The sequence below is a fragment of the Heliangelus exortis genome, chromosome 3 (genome assembly GCF_036169615.1).
Source record: "Heliangelus exortis chromosome 3, bHelExo1.hap1, whole genome shotgun sequence".
Lineage (NCBI taxonomy): Eukaryota > Metazoa > Chordata > Aves > Apodiformes > Trochilidae > Heliangelus > Heliangelus exortis.
In genome coordinates, this window is record NC_092424.1 from 114,469,683 (window position 1) to 114,487,761 (window position 18,079).

At 55.3% G+C, this 18,079-nt stretch overlaps 1 protein-coding gene across 1 annotated transcript in view; it reads left to right on the forward strand.

The window, feature by feature from the left end:
- Nucleotides 1-264: 264 nt before the first annotated feature.
- OTOF (otoferlin) overlaps nt 265-18,079 on the forward strand; it is a 41,994-nt gene continuing 24,179 nt past the window's right edge. Inside the window, exons 1-16 of the mRNA XM_071742299.1 lie at nt 265-512; nt 2,926-3,052; nt 3,697-3,751; nt 3,990-4,121; nt 4,539-4,601; nt 6,016-6,100; nt 7,298-7,457; nt 9,621-9,807; nt 10,442-10,628; nt 11,237-11,460; nt 12,278-12,386; nt 12,735-12,918; nt 14,077-14,197; nt 15,352-15,452; nt 16,655-16,745; nt 17,446-17,562. Coding sequence (XP_071598400.1) covers nt 464-512; nt 2,926-3,052; nt 3,697-3,751; nt 3,990-4,121; nt 4,539-4,601; nt 6,016-6,100; nt 7,298-7,457; nt 9,621-9,807; nt 10,442-10,628; nt 11,237-11,460; nt 12,278-12,386; nt 12,735-12,918; nt 14,077-14,197; nt 15,352-15,452; nt 16,655-16,745; nt 17,446-17,562 — 1,992 coding nt within the window. The 5' untranslated portion in view covers nt 265-463. The remainder of the gene's footprint in view (nt 513-2,925; nt 3,053-3,696; nt 3,752-3,989; nt 4,122-4,538; nt 4,602-6,015; nt 6,101-7,297; nt 7,458-9,620; nt 9,808-10,441; nt 10,629-11,236; nt 11,461-12,277; nt 12,387-12,734; nt 12,919-14,076; nt 14,198-15,351; nt 15,453-16,654; nt 16,746-17,445; nt 17,563-18,079) is intronic.

The following is an 18,079-nucleotide window of genomic DNA, read 5'->3' on the forward strand; positions in this document are numbered from 1 at the left end:
AAGAATTTCTCCCTGGAAAGGGTTGTCAGGGCCTGGCCCAGGCTGCCCAGGGCAGGGCTGGAGTCCCCATCATGCCTGGAGGGGTTTCAGAGAAAGCCCTGGGGATGTGGGGATGAGGGACATGGGGCAGGGGGCACAGTGGGGTTGGGTTGATGATTGGACTTGATGACCTTCTAGGTCTTTTCCAACCTTAATGATTCCATGATTCCATTTGTTGGCTCCTAACCCTGAGCCCCAGCTTCCTATCGTATCCCAAGCTGAGGGATAAAACCCCAAAGACCCCCAAGGTTCCAAGGCAGTGCCTGCTGACTCTTTCATCTGAGATCTCCTCTCCTGCTTTTGTGCTCTGAAGGGCTCCTCCTCTTCTACCTCCAGGTCCCAGGAAGTGGCACTGAAATGCAGGGAATGACGTTTTTTTGGGGTTTTTTTCTCTTCCAGAGCTGGGAAAGGAGTATTTTCAGCCATGAAGCTGGGCAAGACTCGTCCCTCCAAGGATGAGCACAGGAAACAAGGTGGGTTGTTCCTGGGGGAAGGTGGTTCCTGCTCCAGGGCTGCTTTTTGGTGATCTTTTTGGTGATCCTCCTCATCCCAGGGCTGGACCTGGGAGACTCTATCGAGTCCCTGGTTGGCTTGGGTGGGAAGGGACCTTTCAATGTCATCGGCTCCAGCCCTGGGCAGGGACATCTGAGCACAAGTCTGGAGCTGAGGGACCTGGGGGGGTTGATCCTGGGAGTCCCCATCATCCCTGAAGGGTTTCCAAGCCCTGGAGATGTCGGGATGAGGGACAAGGGGTGGTGGTGCTGGAGGAAGGGTTGGACTCCATGATCTTTAAGGTCTTTTCCAACCAAAAGGATTCCACAACCTTCACCCAGAGGTCACTCAGAGCCCCATCCAACCTCCCCTGGGATGGTTCCAGGGATGGGGCATCTCCCACCTCTCTGGGATACCTGGGGCTCAGCACCCTCAGTGGGAACAATTCCTTCCCTCTCTCTACTCCAAAGCTCTTCTCCTGCAGTTTAAATCCATCTCCTGCAGTTTAAATCCATCCTTGTCCTACTCAACAGTCTGACCCCAGAGGGGGTGATGTTGGGAAGAGGAAGCCTGACTTGGGGATTAGAGGGAGAGCATTGGGATCCATGGGAGGAGAGCTGGAGCTCCACGGGGGAGTGTGGAGCAGGAGCTGATGGTGACAGCCCCCAGCTGAAGGCTTGGCCAGGTGTCACCCACCCTGTGCTATCCCACCTCAGCACCCCAGGCAGCTCCCTGGGGAATTTTTGGGGCTGATTTCCCCAGGTGAGGGTGCAGAGCAGGGTTAACCCTTGCGTGGTGTCACAGCAGGGAGGGGAAGGCTCGGGTGCCCTGGGGCTGCTGAAATCAGACCCCTCCTGGAAGCTCCCGGGAGGGCTCAGCCATCGGAAATTCCATTCAGACCCCGGAGTTGGGTTTCAACGGGAAAGAAATGTGTGTGGGTGAGGACAAAGCCCTGCTTGAGATCGGGTTTCTGGGCAAATCTCCGCTGTTTTCCATCAGATGTCTCCAGCTGGCACCCAGGGACTGGGTTAGGGGAGGCCTTTGGGGCTGGGTCAGGAGTTGGACTCGGTGACCACCAAGGGCTTTTCCAAGCAAAAGGAGATTTTGTGGTTCCATGAAAAAACCGAAAAACCTTGTGTTGGTGGTTCTGGCTCCAGGGGAAACTAAATCCTGGGTGCTTGGTGATCACTTCTGGAGGAGAAGGAAGGCAGGAGGGGTGGGGAGAAGATGGGCAGGGAAGGAGAATCTCAGTGACTTCTGGAGCTGCTGGGAGGGCTGGAGCAGCTCTGCTCTGGAGCCAGGCTGAGAGAGTTGGGGGTGTTGAGGCTGGAGAAGAGAAGGCTGCAACGGGGAGACCTTAGAGCACCTTCCAGTGCCTGAAGGGGCTCCAGGAAAGCTGGGGAGGGACTTGGGACAAGGGCCTGGAGGGATGGGACCCTGCGAGGGGGAAGGGTTTGCAGCTGGGAGAGGGGAGATGGAGAGGAGATCTTGGGCAGGGAGGGAGGGAGGGAGGGAGGGAGAAATTGTTTGGTTGGACTTGGTGATCTCAGAGGTCCTTTCCAGCCATGAGCATTCTGTGATTCTCAGGTGTGGGCCATGGGTTAGTGGTGGCCTGGAATAAGGTGATGTCCTGGCTGGGCTGGAGTGGGATAGGAGAAGGGGGAAGGGTTTGGAGCTGGGAGAGGGGAGGTGGGGCTGAGATGGGAGGGAGAAATTGCTTGGGGTGAGGGTGCTGAGCCCCTGGTTGCCCAGGTTGCCCAAGGAAGCTGTGGCTGCCCCATCCCTGGCAGTGTCTCAGCCCAGGTTGGATGGGGCTTGGAGCCCCCTGGGCTGGGGGAGGGGTCCCTGACCATGGCAGGGGGTGGAATTAGGAGACTTTTAAGGTCCCTTCCCACCCAAACCAGTCTGGGATTCTGTGACTCTTGCAGTACCAATGCTCCCCTGGGCCAGTGCTGGTCAGATCTGGTGTCTTGATGCCTCCAGCAATGTTTTTTCTTGGGAACTGCCCCTTTCTCCTCTTTTTTCAGACCTCCCCACCCCATAGCTGGGTGTTTGGTTGTCTTTACCACAGGTGGAGCTGCAGTGTTGGCTCCGAGGCTCTTTCACCCCTCTTCTGGGGGGGCTGATCCTTCTCCTTCTCCTTTTCACCTTCACAAGGCCATTGCAGACACAGAGCCCAGCTGGGATCAGGTGTCCCAGGAGGCAGTGGCTCTGTTTGGTGTTTTTTTTTTAATCCTTTTTTAATCTGGGACCTGACCTGGTGCCCATTGTTCTCGGTGCCAGCAGGTGAGGTGGATGGGACATATTGGGGGCATATTGGTTACCTCCCTCTTCACCTTGAATTATTCAGCAAGTGGTAACCAGAAGAGCCATTCTTTTGTCTCCTCTCTGCAGAGGAAGCTGCTGTGCTGGAGGCAGAGGACCTGGACCGAAAAGCCATGAGACAGATGTGTGGCCTGGAGCCAGACACCATCTCCTTGGCCTCTGTCACAGCTGTCACCACCAACGTCTCCAATAAGAGGTGAGGATGGAGATGAGATGCTCTGGAAGCCAGGAGGTGATGGGATGCTGGCAGACACCCCACATGTTCTCCGTGGTTTTCTGGAAGTACCTGAGCTGCCCCAAAGAGCAGCAACGTTCTGTGCTGCTCCACAGCCTCCCAGACCCTGTCAGGGTGGGAGCTTTGTGGGGTCACCCTGCAAAGGGTCTCTCAGAGCTGGCAGCACCTCTGCCCAGGGAGGTGGGAGATGCCCCATCCCTGGGACCATCCCAGGGGAGGTTGGATGGGGCTCTGAGTGACCTCTGGGTGAAGGTCATGGAATCCTTTTGGTTGGAAGAGACCTTTGGGATCATCCAGTCCAACCCTTCCCCAGCACTGCCCCGTGTCCCTCATCCCCACATCTCCAGGGCTCTGAATCCCCTCCAGGCATGATGGGGACTCCAATCTGCTCTGGTTGAAGGCCATGGAATCCTTTTGGTTGGACAAGACCTTTATGAGCATCCAGTCCAACCATCAGCCCAGCCCTGCCCAGGCCACCACTCCCCCATGTCCCTCATCAGGTGGCTTTGCAAGGTCCCTTCCCACCCCAAACCACTCCTGATGGGATGATCCTAAATCCATCTCTGATCTGACAGAGGGTTTCTTCTGCTCCCCCCTCAACAAAGGTCCAAACCTGACATCAAAATGGAGCCAAGTGCTGGGAGGCCAATGGATTACCAGGTGGGTGACAACGTTGTGACCCCAACCTCAGCTCACAGGGGTGGGAAGGGAGAACATTTGGAGGGAGGGGAAAGAGCAATCTGAGAGCTTTTCTATCAAGCTTTCTTGGACCACCCATGTCAGCTGAAACAGAAGAAACAGGAATAACTAGAAATAGACTGTTTTGGCTGGAAGGTGTCCTCAGTGACCACCTGATGCTGCTCCCAGGAGGTGATGGTGCCCAACTCCCTCTCCCCAGGTCAGCATCACCATCATCGAGGCCCGGCAGCTGATGGGGCTCAACATGGACCCCGTGGTCTGCGTGGAGGTTGGAGAGGAAAAGAAATACACATCCATGAAGGAATCCACCAATTGTCCTTACTACAACGAGGTGAGCCTGTCCTCTGGTGGTGCTCCTGGGGGTCTGCATTGCTGGCAGGCAATGAAATGGAATTTCTTGTCACTTTGGGGCTTTTTTTTTTTTTTTTTCCTCTGTTACCTCATGTGGGAATCGGATGGAATCTCAAACCACGCAGTCAGGAGCAATGAGGCTTTTAACCTCTGATATTTTGCAAAAAAACATCCAAAAGTTCATCCACTTGGTCCATGCTCTATTATTCTCAACTTTTCCAAGAAGCCAGGGCTGCCTCAGAGAGCAGAGGCTGCCTGGTGGGGCTCACAGGGATCCATCCATCCATCCATCCATCCACCTCTTCTGCTGGAGCCTGCACCATAATTTGGTCTCTCAGTCCCAAAGGGAGCCCTCCCTGGCTCTCCTGCCCTCACCACTGCTCTTTTCCTTTTGCAGTACTTTGTCTTTGACTTCCACGTCCCCCCAGATGTGATGTTTGACAAGATCATCAAGCTCTCTGTAAGTGGCCATGGGCACCTTCATCCTTTTTAAGAGGGTTTTGGAAGAAACCACCCCCTCCTGTGGGTGCCCCAGGGCTGGATGGAAGGTCCTTGGTGTCAGATTCCCCACCAGGAGCTGAGATGTTTGGTCCTACAAACCTCACCTCTGTTGCAGACCCTTCCCAGTCCTTTCACTGACCCCCATGGCTGGGACCACCCAGTTCCACTCCTCCATTCCCTGTCTCCCCCCACGGATGCTCTCTGAGATTTCAGTGATCATATCCCAGAATCCCAGACTGCTTTGGGTTGGAAAGGACCCAAAGATCCTCTAGTTCCAACCCCACCTGCCATGGGCTGGAGATCCTGCCAGTTGCTGGAGATCCATTGCAGTTCCTCCCCCAAAGGGGATTAGCCCATAAATCCAAGCATCCTCAGGACTCTTCCATCAGGTGAAGCAGAGATTTATTTTGGTTGGAGAAGGCCTTTCAGATCCTCAGGTCCAACCATTCTTTGTCCTGGTGCTTGTTGCCATCATTGCAAGAGCTGCCAACCCCACCTCTTGATGTCCCTCACACAGAGCAAGGAGAAAGCAGCAGCTCCTTCCCTGATGCTCAGGAAGGACAGGAGGAGGAATAACCCCAACCACCAGGACAGATGAGGGGGTGTCCTGCTGGAAAGCAGCTCCCTGGAGAAAGTCCTTGGAGCCCCAGAGGACAGGGAATTCTCCATGGGTCAACAGTGTGGCCAAGAGGGGATCCTGGGGGGCATCAGGAAAAGTGTGTCCAGCAGATCTGGGGAGGTTCTCCTGCCCCTCTGCTCTGCCCTGGGGAGACCACACCTGGAATCCTGGCTCCAGTTTGGGGCTCCCCAGTTGAGGAGAGACTGGGATCTACTGGAGAGAGGCCAAGGGAGAGCCCTGAGGGTGCTGAAGGGACTTGAGCATCTCTGCTGGGAAGGAAGAGTGAGAGCCCTGGGGCTGTTGAGGCTGGAGAAGAGAAGGCTGAGAGGGGATCTGATCAATGTCTCTGAATCTCTGAGGGGTGGGTGTCAGGAGGAAGGGGCCAATCTCTTGTTGGGGGTGCCCAGGAACAGGACAAGGAATAATGGGTTGGAGCTGGAACAGAGGAAGTTCCAGCTCAAGCTGAGGAGAAACTTGTGGAGTGTGAGGGTGAGGGAGCCCTGGCCCAGGCTGCCCAGAGAGGTTGTGGAGTCTCCTTCTCTGGAGCCTTTCCAAAGCCCCCTGGATGTGTTCTGTGTGTCCTGCCCTGGGGGATCCTGCTGGGGCAGGGGGGTTGGGCTGGAGCAGCTCCAGAGCTCCCTTCCAACCCTGACACTCTGTGATTCATTGATTCTATGAACAACCCTGGAAAGAGCCCTAAGGCTGCCAGGGAGCAGAATGAAGCCCGACCTGTTTTGTCTGTCTCCATTTCCAGGTGATCCACTCAAAAAACCTCCTGCGCAGTGGGACTTTGGTCGGCTCCTTCAAGATGGATGTTGGAACTGTTTATTCTCAGCCTGGTGTGTAAATGCTCTCTTGGACCATTCCAAATGTCCTACCTGCACCACTAAATAAATCATAGGATCCCAGACTGGTTTGGGTGGGAAGGGGCCTTAAGTATCTGGTCCTAACCCCCTTGCCATGGGCAGGGACACCTCTCACTACACCAGGTTGCTCCAAGCCCCATCCAACCTCAAGGTAGGGAATGGTCTCCTTGGGTGATGCTTTTATAACTTGAGGATCCTGGATGTAAAGGCGTCACCTGGGTTCCTTCTGAGGTCAGGAGAAAATGTTTCAGCCAGAGGCTGAGGTGTCCTCTGGGTCGTCAGCTGAGGGCGGAAGCCCAGGGGGACTTTTTTAGTCAACTTTGTCCTGGGCTGCATCCCAAGCAGAGCCAGGGAGGGGATTGTCCCCTCTGCTCTGCTCTGGGGAGACCCCCCTGGGGTAAAGCTGTGTCCATCTCTGGGGTCCCCATCAGCAGAAGGACACGGAGCTGTTGGAGCCAGTGCAGAGGAGGCCCTGGAGCTGCTGGGAGGGCTGGAGCAGCTCTGCTCTGGAGCCAGGCTGAGAGAGTTGGGGGTGTTGAGGCTGGAGAAGAGAAGGCTGCAACGGGGAGACCTTAGAGCACCTTCCAGTGCCTGAAGGGGCTCCAGGAAAGCTGGGGAGGGACTTGGGACAAGGGCCTGGAGGGATGGGACCCTGCGAGGGGGAAGGGTTTGCAGCTGGGAGAGGGGAGCTAAGATGGGTGGATGAAGTCAGAAGGATGAAGTCTTCCTAACTTCATCCCAAAGGCACCTGAGCCCTTAAAGAGTCAGAATCAGGTTGGAGAAGACCTCAAAGATCACCAAGTCCAACCCTTCCCCCAGCACTGCCAAGGCCACCACTCAACCGTGTCCCTCAGGACCACATCTACAGAACCCTGAAATCCCTCCAGGGCTGGTCAGTGCCTCCAGCATTCCAGGTGGTGACTTCCAGCGATGGAAACTCCACCTCCCCTTCCCTTCAGAGAGTTGATCCCATTGCTTTTTGGTCTTCAGCACAAGTCCCATCTTCCCAATGAATTTTCCCAGGGGGTGGTGTCTGAATTCCTCACACCTGGTGCCATCTCTTCCACACACTGCAGGTCCCACCACTGGAGCTGAAGGAGGTTTCCAGCCCTCCTGCTGATTCCTGTGTCTCCTTCTGGTAACTTTCTTGTCTTGTCCCCTGGCTTCCAGAGCACCAGTTCTACCACAAATGGGCCATCCTGTCCGACCCTGAGGACCTCACTGCTGGGCTGAAGGGCTACATCAAGTGTGACATCGCCGTGGTAGGGAAAGGGGACAACATCAAGACACCCCACAAAGCCAACGAGACAGAGGAGGATGACATTGAAGGGTAAGGAGCTTCACATCCCTTCACCTTGGAGCCCACCATGGCTTGTTCCATCCCTGGAAATATTTAAGGTCAAGTTGGATGAAGCTCTGAGCAACCTGATCTTGCTGATGATGTCCCTGTGGTGGACACTTTTCTGAGGGAGGGAGAAATTCTTTAGTTTGGGGGTGCTGAGCCCCTGGTTGCCCAGGTTGCCCAAGGAAGCTGTGGCTGCCCCATCCCTGGCAGTGTCTCAGCCCAGGTTGGATGGGGCTTGGAGCCCCCTGGGCTGGGGGAGGGGTCCCTGACCATGGCAGGGGGGGCACTGGGGGGGCTCTCAGGTCCCTTCCCACCCAAACCATTCCATGGTCCCCAGCAGGTCAGTCTGACCCCACTAAGTCTCTCTTCAGAGATGGTTGCTGGTGGAAACCCAGATCATGCCAAGTTCAGACCCCCCCATTTCTGTCAGCTCAGCTCAGCTGCTGGATCTCCAGCTCCCTGTAACCCCCCCATAGCCTGATGCCAACCAAGGGGGTGACCCCACTGCTTGCTTAGTGTTCCTGTTGGACATGGGATGGGATGGATGGGATGGGATGGGATGGATGGGATGGGATGGGATGGGATGGGATGGGATGGGATGGGATGGATGGGATGGGATGGGATGGATGGGATGGGATGGGATGGGATGGATGGGATGGGATGGGATGGGATGGGATGGGATGGGATGGGATGGGATGGATGGGATGGGATGGGATGGGATGGGATGGGATGGGATGGATGGGATGGGACGGGATGGGACGGGATGGGACGGGATGGGACGGGATGGGATGGGATGGGATGGGATGGAATGGGGTGGGATGGGGTGGGATGGGATGAGGTGGGGTAGGCTGGGGTGTCATCACCCCCATCCAGGTCTCAGCAGGGAGGTCTGGGTGAAGTTTCTCAGGCTGCATGGGTGGGCAGGGCTCTGTCCTTCCCCAGAGCATCTGAAAATCCATGGAAGGAAAATTAGGAGAGTTTAAAGAGTCAGTTCCAGCCCCAGAACCTTTCAGACATTCAGTACCTCCAGGTGGTTCTCAAGGCCACCCCTCAGCCTCTCACCATGTAGGAGGAAGCCAAGAGAGGCAGCAAAATACCAGAGCAGCTTTCCTGGCTGCTTCTTGGGGAGCAGGGGGGTTCCAGGCACCAACCTGAGCTGATCTGGAGCTCTGATCCGTGCTGTAGTGGTGATGTTGTCCTCATGGGGAATCCCAGGAATTCCTGGAGTTCTGGTCACAGCATCCCCCATGGCTCTCGTTTCTCCTCCCAGAAGAGGAAAGCCAAGGATGCCAAGAAAACTGAGTTGGGGGAGCTGCCCCTGCAAGGCAACAAAGGAAAAAGGGTCCTGTAGCCCCCTGGTCCTGCTTTAGATATCAGCATTAGGCTGAGCCTGGCTCTTCCTTAGACTCCACTGGGATAATTATAGAGAATTATAGAGTATTTATATTTATTTATTTATTTATTATATATAAATATATATAATAAATATGATAATATAATATATAATAATATATATTAATATAAGAATATATTAAATAAATAATAAATATTATTATATAATATTATATAATATATATATTGTTATTATTATAGCATATATTATAATTATTATATATTATAATTATTTTTATATTATATATTATATATTATATATCATATATTATATATTATATATTATATTATTATATAACATACATTATGTATTATATATATTATATTATATTATATTATATTATATTATATTATATATATTATATTATTATAATATTATTATATATATTAATTATTATTATATAATAATAAATAAATATAATAATATATAATATAATAATATATAATATAATAAATAAATATAATAAAATATATTTAAAAATAGATTTTTGGACATAAATTATTTTTCTTTGGTATATTTTTATATCTATAAAATATTTACACAGTTTCTGTAGATATTCTAAATAATTATCTCCCCACTGTGGAACACCCTTGGTGCCAGGGGCACCTCAAGAGGCTCCTCCGAGGTTTTGCTTCCGAAACCACCGAGCTTGGGCAGAAGCAGTGGTCAGGAAGCGGGGCACCTTCTCCCTCCTTGGTGCCCCCCTCCTGAGAAAACCATCAGAGGGTCCCGAGCCTTCCCTGTGTGCGTTCCAGGAACCTCCTGCTCCCAGATGGGGTCCCCGCAGAGAGGCAGTGGGCCCGCTTCTACGTCAAGATCTACCGAGCCGAGGGGCTGCCCCGGATGAACACCAGCATCATGGCCAACGTCAAGAAGGCTCTCATTGGGGAGAACAAGGACTTGGTAGACCCCTACGTCCAGGTGGTCTTTGCAGGGCAGAAGGTGAGGAAGCTGCCTGTGGCACCAGTGTGACCAACTGTGGCACGGGGCTTGTCTACAGCCACGGGCATGTTGAGGTCTGCCTGCCCCAACATGGCCTTCTCCATGGGCCAAAATGCCCCCAGAGATAGACCTGCTCCAACATGGCCTTCTCCATGGGCCAAAATACCATTAGAAATAGACCTGCTCCAACATGGCCTTCCCCATGGGCCAAAATGCCTCCAGAGACAATCCTGCCCCAACACGGCCTTCTCCATGGGCCAAAATGCCTTTATAGTTAGACCTGCTCCAACATGGTCTTCCCCATGGGCCAAAATGACTCCAGAGACAATCCTGCCCCAACATGGCCTTCTCCATGGGCCAAAATACCATTAGAAATAGACCTGCTCCAACACAACCTTGCCTCTGGCTGCAGTCCCTCCAAGGGTGTTCCAGGGCCACCTCTTTTGTGGTGCTTCCCCTCCCTTGTGCAAACCCTGGTGAGTTTGCAGCCCTCTCCAGCTGTGGGCAGGAGGTTGTTCCTTGGGAGAGTCCCAGGACACAAGGCCCATCCCGGTGGTCAACAACGAGGGAGCAGGTTGGGTGGTGAGGGGTGGCCTGGGACCTTCTCAAAGATCTCTCTCCTCCCACTCTGCAGGGAAAGACCTCGGTGCAGAAGAGCAGCTACGAGCCTCTCTGGAACGAGCAGATCATCTTCACAGAAATGTTCCCCCCGTTGTGCAAGAGGATCAAGGTCCAGATCCGGGACTCGGACAAAGTCAACGACGTGGCCATCGGGACCCATTTCATTGATCTGAGGAAGATCTCCAACGAGGGGGACAAAGGTAAAGGCAAGGCCAGGAAGGCGTAGTTTTGGCCACCTTCTTCTTGGGCCACCTTCTTCATGGTACAGAGACATCTCACTGGGAGAACATCCCCAGAGAGCTCCTTCCCCACCCCCGGGGACAGCTGCTGCTTGGAGCCCAGCAGGAGGGACCTGGATTGCAGTGGTGTCCTGGGGTCACCCTTTGAAAACCAACTCCCAGCCCAACGTCTGAAAGCAAAGACACCCAAACCCTATTTTATTTTCCAAAATATTGGTTGCCATGAGTGGGCGCCTCTCCGGCAGCTTCCTCCACTCAGGCACCAGCAGACGTGGGCAGGACCAGGGTGAAACCAAAGCTGGCTCTGAAAAAAAGGGACCAAGAGGGGGGTTCTTTCTTCTTGGCTCTGACTGGGCAACTTGCCCAACGTTTGGTTGCAATCCTGTGTGTCCAAGCCCGTGTCACCATGCACAGGCCAGGGAAGTGATGCCAACCCCAGTGAGTTTGTGGACATTCCCTCTGCCATGCTCACCCCCTTCCCGGTATCCGAGTGCTTGGACCCAGCGATCCAGAAGGTCTTTCCCAAACAGAACCACTCCATCCCTCCCTGTGCCTCTGCTCTGCTCCAGGCTTCCTGCCCACCTTTGGCCCCGCCTGGGTGAACATGTACGGCTCCACTCGGAACTACACCCTGATGGATGAGCACCAGGAGCTGAACGAGGGGCTGGGGGAAGGGGTGTCCTTCCGGGCCAGGCTTCTGATGAGCCTTGCTGTGGAGATCCTGGACACCACCAACCCCGAGATCAACAGCTCCACCGAGGTGCAAGTGGAGCAGGCCACCTCGGTTGCTGATGTGAGTCACCCCCAACCCTGCAGCCCCCAGTTTCGGGTCTCCTCAGGCCTCTTGGTCAATCTTTGGTCTCACGAAGAGGGTTTCATTTAGTGTGGTCCTAAATGTTTTGGAGGATGCAGAGCGAAGGCAAAGCTTGTGAGGAATTCTGATGTTAGGATGAGCCAGCTGCTCACCTCTCCCAGGAGTGCTGAGAGGATCCAGGGATGTGTGGGGATCAAGGGATGGACTTGGTGATCTCAGAGGTCCTTTCCAACCCGAATGATTCTGAGAGGTTTGAGATGTTTCCCCAGCCTTCTTGGTGCTCTGCACAGACACACTGAGGTTTGTCCCACCTGGAGAAGCCCACGTGGGTCAATCCCTATGAGCCAAGGGAGTGAAGCAGAAAAGGAGAAGTCTGATGGCAGAGCACCCTCTGTGTGAAAGCTCATTCTGCAGGAATGGCCTCAAAATTCCCCTCCAGGGGAAATGAGGCCACCAGGGAATGAAGTTCTGAAACAACACCCAGGCAGATGGTTTGGGGTGCTTGGAGTAACTCAGTTCTCTCAGTGTCCCTCGGATGGAAGGGTTGGCTCATCCCAGCACCTCCAAACGTTAGGCTGAGATCTTTAATCCAGCTCTCTGCAAGGAGCCTGGAGATGGCTCAGGATGGTGGGAGAGAAAATCCCTGAAAGCCTGAGCAGTGACATCTCACCTCCCAAGAGCCCGTGGGGGTGCTCAGAGGTTCCAAGTGATGCAGCCCCTCTGCCCAAAGGGGACCTTCCCACCAAGGTGTCCCTCCAGCTGACCTCAACCCTGATCCTCCTGATTTCTTCTGCAGAACTGCACTGGGAAGATGGAGGAGTTTTTCCTCTTTGGAGCCTTCCTGGAAGCCACCATGATCGACAGGAAGATTGGTGACAAACCCATCAACTTCGAGGTCACAATAGGTTGGTTTGCCTTTGGGGGAGGGTGGTTTTGAGGCATGCCTGGTGGGGAACACAAGATCCAAGGGTTTCTTCCCCATTTTCCATTCCAGAGCATGCTGGGCTCTCAGTTTAGGGAGCAGGGGATGGCTGAGCCCCAAAGGGAGAGGGTGAATTCCTTCTGGCTCAGGAAAAGGACATGAGCAGGGGACCCATCACTGATTTATGGTTCCTGGGCAGGGGTTTCAGAGACCTGAACTCCAATGTCCCCCATGGTTTCTGCAGAGAAAACTTCTCCCCAGCCTGAATTAAATCCGAGAGATCTGAGCCCCTTTGGAGTTCCAACCCTTTCACCTCTTTTTTTTTCTTGAGGTAACTATGGGAACCAGACGGATGGCATGACCAAACCCATCCTCCAGAGGAAGAAGGAGGGAGGGGATGGATGTGAGGAGGAGTCTGAGCTGCTCCAGAACTTGAGTGAAGACGAAGGTGATGAGGATGGGGAGCTGCTCTCTGTTTCCTCCTCTCAGCCCATGAAGCCCCTGGTCACAGACAGGTGAGAGCCTCTGCTGGGCACTGGGATGAGCTGGGGAGCTCAGTTCTGGTTCTCTCTGGGGGCTCCTGAGCTCCCACCACTGCCTGCAGAGCTGGGGCAGAGCTGAGGTCAGATCATGGGGCCTGGAGTCATTTGGACAAAAGCCCTGGGGACAGCAGTGTCCCAGCCCTGCCTGGATGGGGCTTGGAGCCCCCTGGGCTGGGGGAGGGGTCCCTGACCACGGTTTGGGTTGGATCTCAATGATCTTTAGGGTCCCTTCCCACCCACCCCATTCCCTCACTCCATGACACTGTTGTGTTACCCAAGCAGCAGCTGAAGAACCACCCACAGCCCTCCAAGCCCCAGCAGCTTTTGGGGACAAGTCTGGGAGCTCCACGGGATCTCTCTTCCCCTCTCACCCTTCCTTCTCTGGCTCTTCTTTCCCCTCTGCCTTCTGCCCCCAGCAGCTCTGTCACCCGCCCTCAACCTTCCCATTCCATGTCCCCAACCCTCCCCTCCCTCTGCCACCTCCCCTCACCTCCCCCTCCCATCCCACTTAGAAAGCCCCATCCCTGCCTTGTCCTGCTGAGCCCTGAGGGAGGAGCAGGATGAATTCCTTGGGGTGAGGGTGCTGAGCCCCTGGTTGCCCAGGTTGCCCAAGGAAGCTGTGGCTGCCCCATCCCTGGCAGTGTCTCAGCCCAGGTTGGATGGGGCTTGGAGGGGGGGCACTGGGGGAGCTTTCAGGTCCCTTCCCACCCAAACCACTCTGGGATCCTGTCACTGAGGTGTCTGCAGCTGGACAGCCAACTGAAGTGCTCTGACAATGCTGCTGGGTGCCTGGGAGTCCCCAAAAACCTCAAATTTAGTTTTGCAGAAAGGGTTGTCAGGGCCTGGCCCAGGCTGCCCAGGGCAGGGCTGGAGTCCCCATCATGCCTGGAGGGGTTTCAGAGAAACCCCTGGGGATGTGGGGATGAGGGACATGGGGCAGGGGTGGGGAAGGGTTGGACTGGATGATCCCAAAGGCTTTTTCCAACCCAAACAATTCTCCAAATTCCCCTCAGCCCACCCCTGGCCTCCTAAATGCCCCCTCTGCCCACTGCAGCATTTTCTCCTCAGGAGAGATGTGGGACAGGGGCTGTTCCTGCCGAGATTTTCCACCCCCTCTGCCTCCTCTTCCAGGAACTACTTCCACCTGCCCTACTTTGAGAAGAAGCCCTGCATCTACATCAAGAGCTGGTGGCAGGACCAGCGCCGCAGGTTGTACAACGCCAACATCATGGACAAGATTGGGGACAAGCTGGTGAGGAGGGGGGCAGCTGGGGAGGGGGGCACAGAGACCATTTGGGTGGTGGAGCTGCCAGGAGGCACCTCCAGGTCCCCCCCTGCATCTCTGCAGCTTCTCCCAAACCAGGGTCAAGCAGTTCAAGGACCCAGCAGCAAAACTGGGGCTGGAAGTGGGAAGTTTCCCAATGCCCCACAGTTGGATTGTCCAAGTCCTAAAAAAGGTGATTTGGATTTTCTGTGGGCCAGAGCAGGTGTCCCCACCAAAGGGAGCAGGAGCAGGAAGGGTTTGTCCTCCTGGAGCACAGGGGTGAAGCAGTTGTGTGCCAGAGCCTCCTGCATGGACTCAGCTAAACCCCAAGGAGCCTTTGGGACAGCTTCAGCTTGGCAAAATCTCAGCAGAACCCCAAAGGGAGAGCTTGGCAGGTCCACCAGGACCTTCCACCCTCTGTGGGGACAACCTGGAGACAAGAAGGCTGCAATGGGGAGACCTTAGAGCACCTTCCAGTGCCTGAAGGGGCTCCAGGAAAGCTGGGGAGGGACTTGGGACAAGGGCCTGGAGGAATGGGATGAGGGGGAAGGGTTTTAAACTGAATAACAAGAGGAGATTCAGATGAGAGAGAAAAGGGAGAAGTTCTTCACACTGAGGGTGCTGAGCCCCTGGCCCAGGAGTCCCAGGGAGGTGGGAGATGCCCCATCCCTGGAACCATCCCAGGGTTGGATGGGGCTCCGAGTGACCTCTGGGTAAAGATGTCCCTGCTCTGGTAAAGATGTCCCTGCTTGGGGTGAAGATGTCCCTGCTCTGGGTGGAGATGTCCCTGCTCTGGGTGGAGATGTCCCTGCTCTGGGTGGAGATGTCCCTGCTGGCTGCAGGGGGAGTTGGGATTCAGTGTCCTTGAAAGGTCCCTTCCACCCAAAGCATTTTATGATTCTAAGCCAGTGTGGGCCCTGGCCAGCTTGTCCTGTGGTGGAGCCCCCCTCATCACCCAGAGCAAGGTCCCTGCAGCCAAATCTCTGCCAGAGCTGAGGCCAGGAGCTCCGGAGGAGCAGCAGATAATTCCCATTGGCAGCTCCCACAGGGCTGCTCCAGGCAGGCTGGGACCTCAGGAGGGACCTTGCCCCACAGCAGGGCTCTGTCCCACCCTGCTCACCATTTCCCCACCACTGCTGCAGGAGGAAGGACTCAATGATGTTCAGGAGATGATCAAGACAGAGAAGCCACATCCAGAGCGCCGGCTGCGAGGGGTCCTGGAGGAGCTGAGCAGTGGGTGCTTGTGAGTAACTCTGGGCAGAGGTGGCACCCAGCAGACCCCTGCTCTCTGCAGACAAGGTTGTGAGCAGAAGCCCACCTTGCCTCATCCTCCTGGTGGTGGGCAAGCATTTCATGGGATGGTTTGGGTGGGACAAGACCTTGAGGGCCATCAAGTCCAACCATTAACCCAACACTGATGGATCCACCACTAAACCGTGTCCATCCCATCACCTTGGCACAGTGCTGGACCAGCTGCCTTCTGGCTTGGAGCACAGGTTGGGGTGGTGCTGACATCTGCACCCCAAAGACCCCAAAGTCATGGTGGAAGCCTCAGCCCTCTGCCTGCCTCAGGGTGACACTTCCCATGCATGAGACTCAGCACCCAGCACTGTGTCCAGGTCTGGAGCCCCAAAATAAGAAGGACAGAGAGCTGCAGAGTCCTGAGGAGGCCACAAAGATGATCTGAGGGCTGGGGAGCCAGGCTGAGAGAATTGGGGGTGTTGAGGCTGGAGAAGAGAAGGCTGCAACGGGGAGACCTTAGAGCACCTTCCAGTGCCTGAAGGGGCTCCAGGAAAGCTGGGGAGGGACTTGGGACAAGGGCCTGGAGGGATGGGACCCTGCGAGGGGGAAGGGTTTGCAGCTGGGAGAGGGGAGATGGAGAGGAGATCTTGGGCAGGGAGGGAGGGAGGGAGGGAGGGAGAAATTGTTTGGTTGGACTTGGTGATCTCAGAGGTCCTTTCCAGCCATGAGCATTCTGTGATTCTCAGGTGTGGGCCATGGGTTAGTGGTGGCCTGGAATAAGGTGATGTCCTGGCTGGGCTGGAGTGGGATAGGACAAGGGGGAAGGGTTTGGAGCTGGGAGAGGGGAGCTGGGGCTGAGATGGGAGGGAGAAATTGCTTGGGGTGAGGGTGCTGAGCCCCTGGTTGCCCAGGTTGCCCAAGGAAGCTGTGGCTGCCCCATCCCTGGCAGTGTCTCAGCCCAGGTTGGATGGGGCTTGGAGCCCCCTGGGCTGGGGGAGGGGTCCCTGACCATGGCAGGGGATGGAATGAGGTGACCTTTAGGGTCCCTTCCCACCCAAACCAGTCTGGGGTTTGTGACTGGCTGAAACAGGACACTTGGCCACAACTGGGCAGCAGCTTGGGGGGGCTGGGGGAGTTTTCTTCCTCTCCTTGGGGAGAGCCCAGGGACTCCCAGGGTGCTCATGCCACCCCCTGTCCCCCCAGGCGCTTCGTGACCTTGGCTGAGAAGGATCAGCACCACCCATCCCGCACCAGGCTGGACAGGGAGAGGCTCAAATCCTGCATGCGGGAGCTGGTAAGGGGCAGGAGGATTCCTTCTCAATGTTCTGCAGAGCTTTGGTCCCTAGGGGTGTGGGTTTCCACTCTCTGTGGATTTGGGGGTTTATTTCTGGAAGGAGCTTGGGTGTTGCACGGGTGGCACTTGCTGCCTCCCCTTCACCACCACCAGCCTGTGCCTTGCCTTGAGAAGAAACCCAGGAGCTGTGGGTGCTGTCAGGCAGCTGAGGACACCAGGAAGGAGTCATTTAAGGGAATCCTGCAGAGATCAGGTGCTCCAGGGGGAGGGGGAGCCAGTTTGGGGCTGGTCACCCAGCTCCTTGCAAAGGAGAAGTGTCAGAGATGCACAAGGAGCAGGTGGCTCACTCAGGTGGCAGAGCCAAGGCCACCAGCTCCACTCACCCCCTGCACCCTCCAGAGCAAGGAATTTAAGATGTGAAAGCCTCCAGCAGGCTCAAAGCCACCCCAGAGTGCCCTGAGCACGGGTGACACCTTCCTGCCCCTGGGGCTGATGTCTCTGCCCTGCCAGGGAGCCCCCCAGCATCGTGCCAAGGTTACTGAAGATGTCTCAGGGGTACCCAACCCCAGGAGGCACCTGGTGGGCTTCAGGCAGCTGCCCCCCTCCCCACTCATCCCCAGACACCCACGGACCTGCCCCCTTCTCTCTGCTCCTTCCTGCTCTCCCTAAAGTGGTGTCTTGGGCTCCCCTCTGCCCTCAGGAGAACATGGGGCAGCAAGCCACGGCCCTGCGCTCACAGGTGAAGAAGAACACCATGAAAGAGAAGATGAAGCTGGTGCAAAACTTCCTGCAGAAACTCCGGTTCTTGGCAGATGAGGTGAGGAGAGGCCTCTGCAGGGAGAGAGGGGCTCAGCTGGGTCAGAGCATGGGGGCAGCAGCCTGGGATGGGGGGGAAACTCCAGTCCTGGGGACAGCTCTGGGACCCTCGGGAGCAGAAGGAGATTGAGGGAATGCGGAGTGGGGGCCCCTCCCCAAACCACCCCCAGGTCACCTCACCCCAGCCCAGGCTGCAGATGAGGAGCAAACCCTGAGCTGCTGGGGGGTTCCCCCACTGGAAGGACCCCCCCAAAAAAAATCATGTTGGGGGTTACCTTGCTGAAGAGTTTGTGGATTTTTTTCCCACAGGGAGGGTCTGGGGGAAGTGTTTGGATGTTCCAGTTTGCTGCTGGAGGGTTTTTGGTAGCAGGGGAGTGGCCACAAAAAAGGTTCAGGAGGGAGGAGAAGTTTGTGTGGAGTGGAGACAGGAGGTATGGGGGGGGGAAGGGTTTGTGTGGGGGTTCATCTCAAATCCTGGGGTCAGTTCTGGGCCCCTCAGGATCAGGAGGAGATTGAGG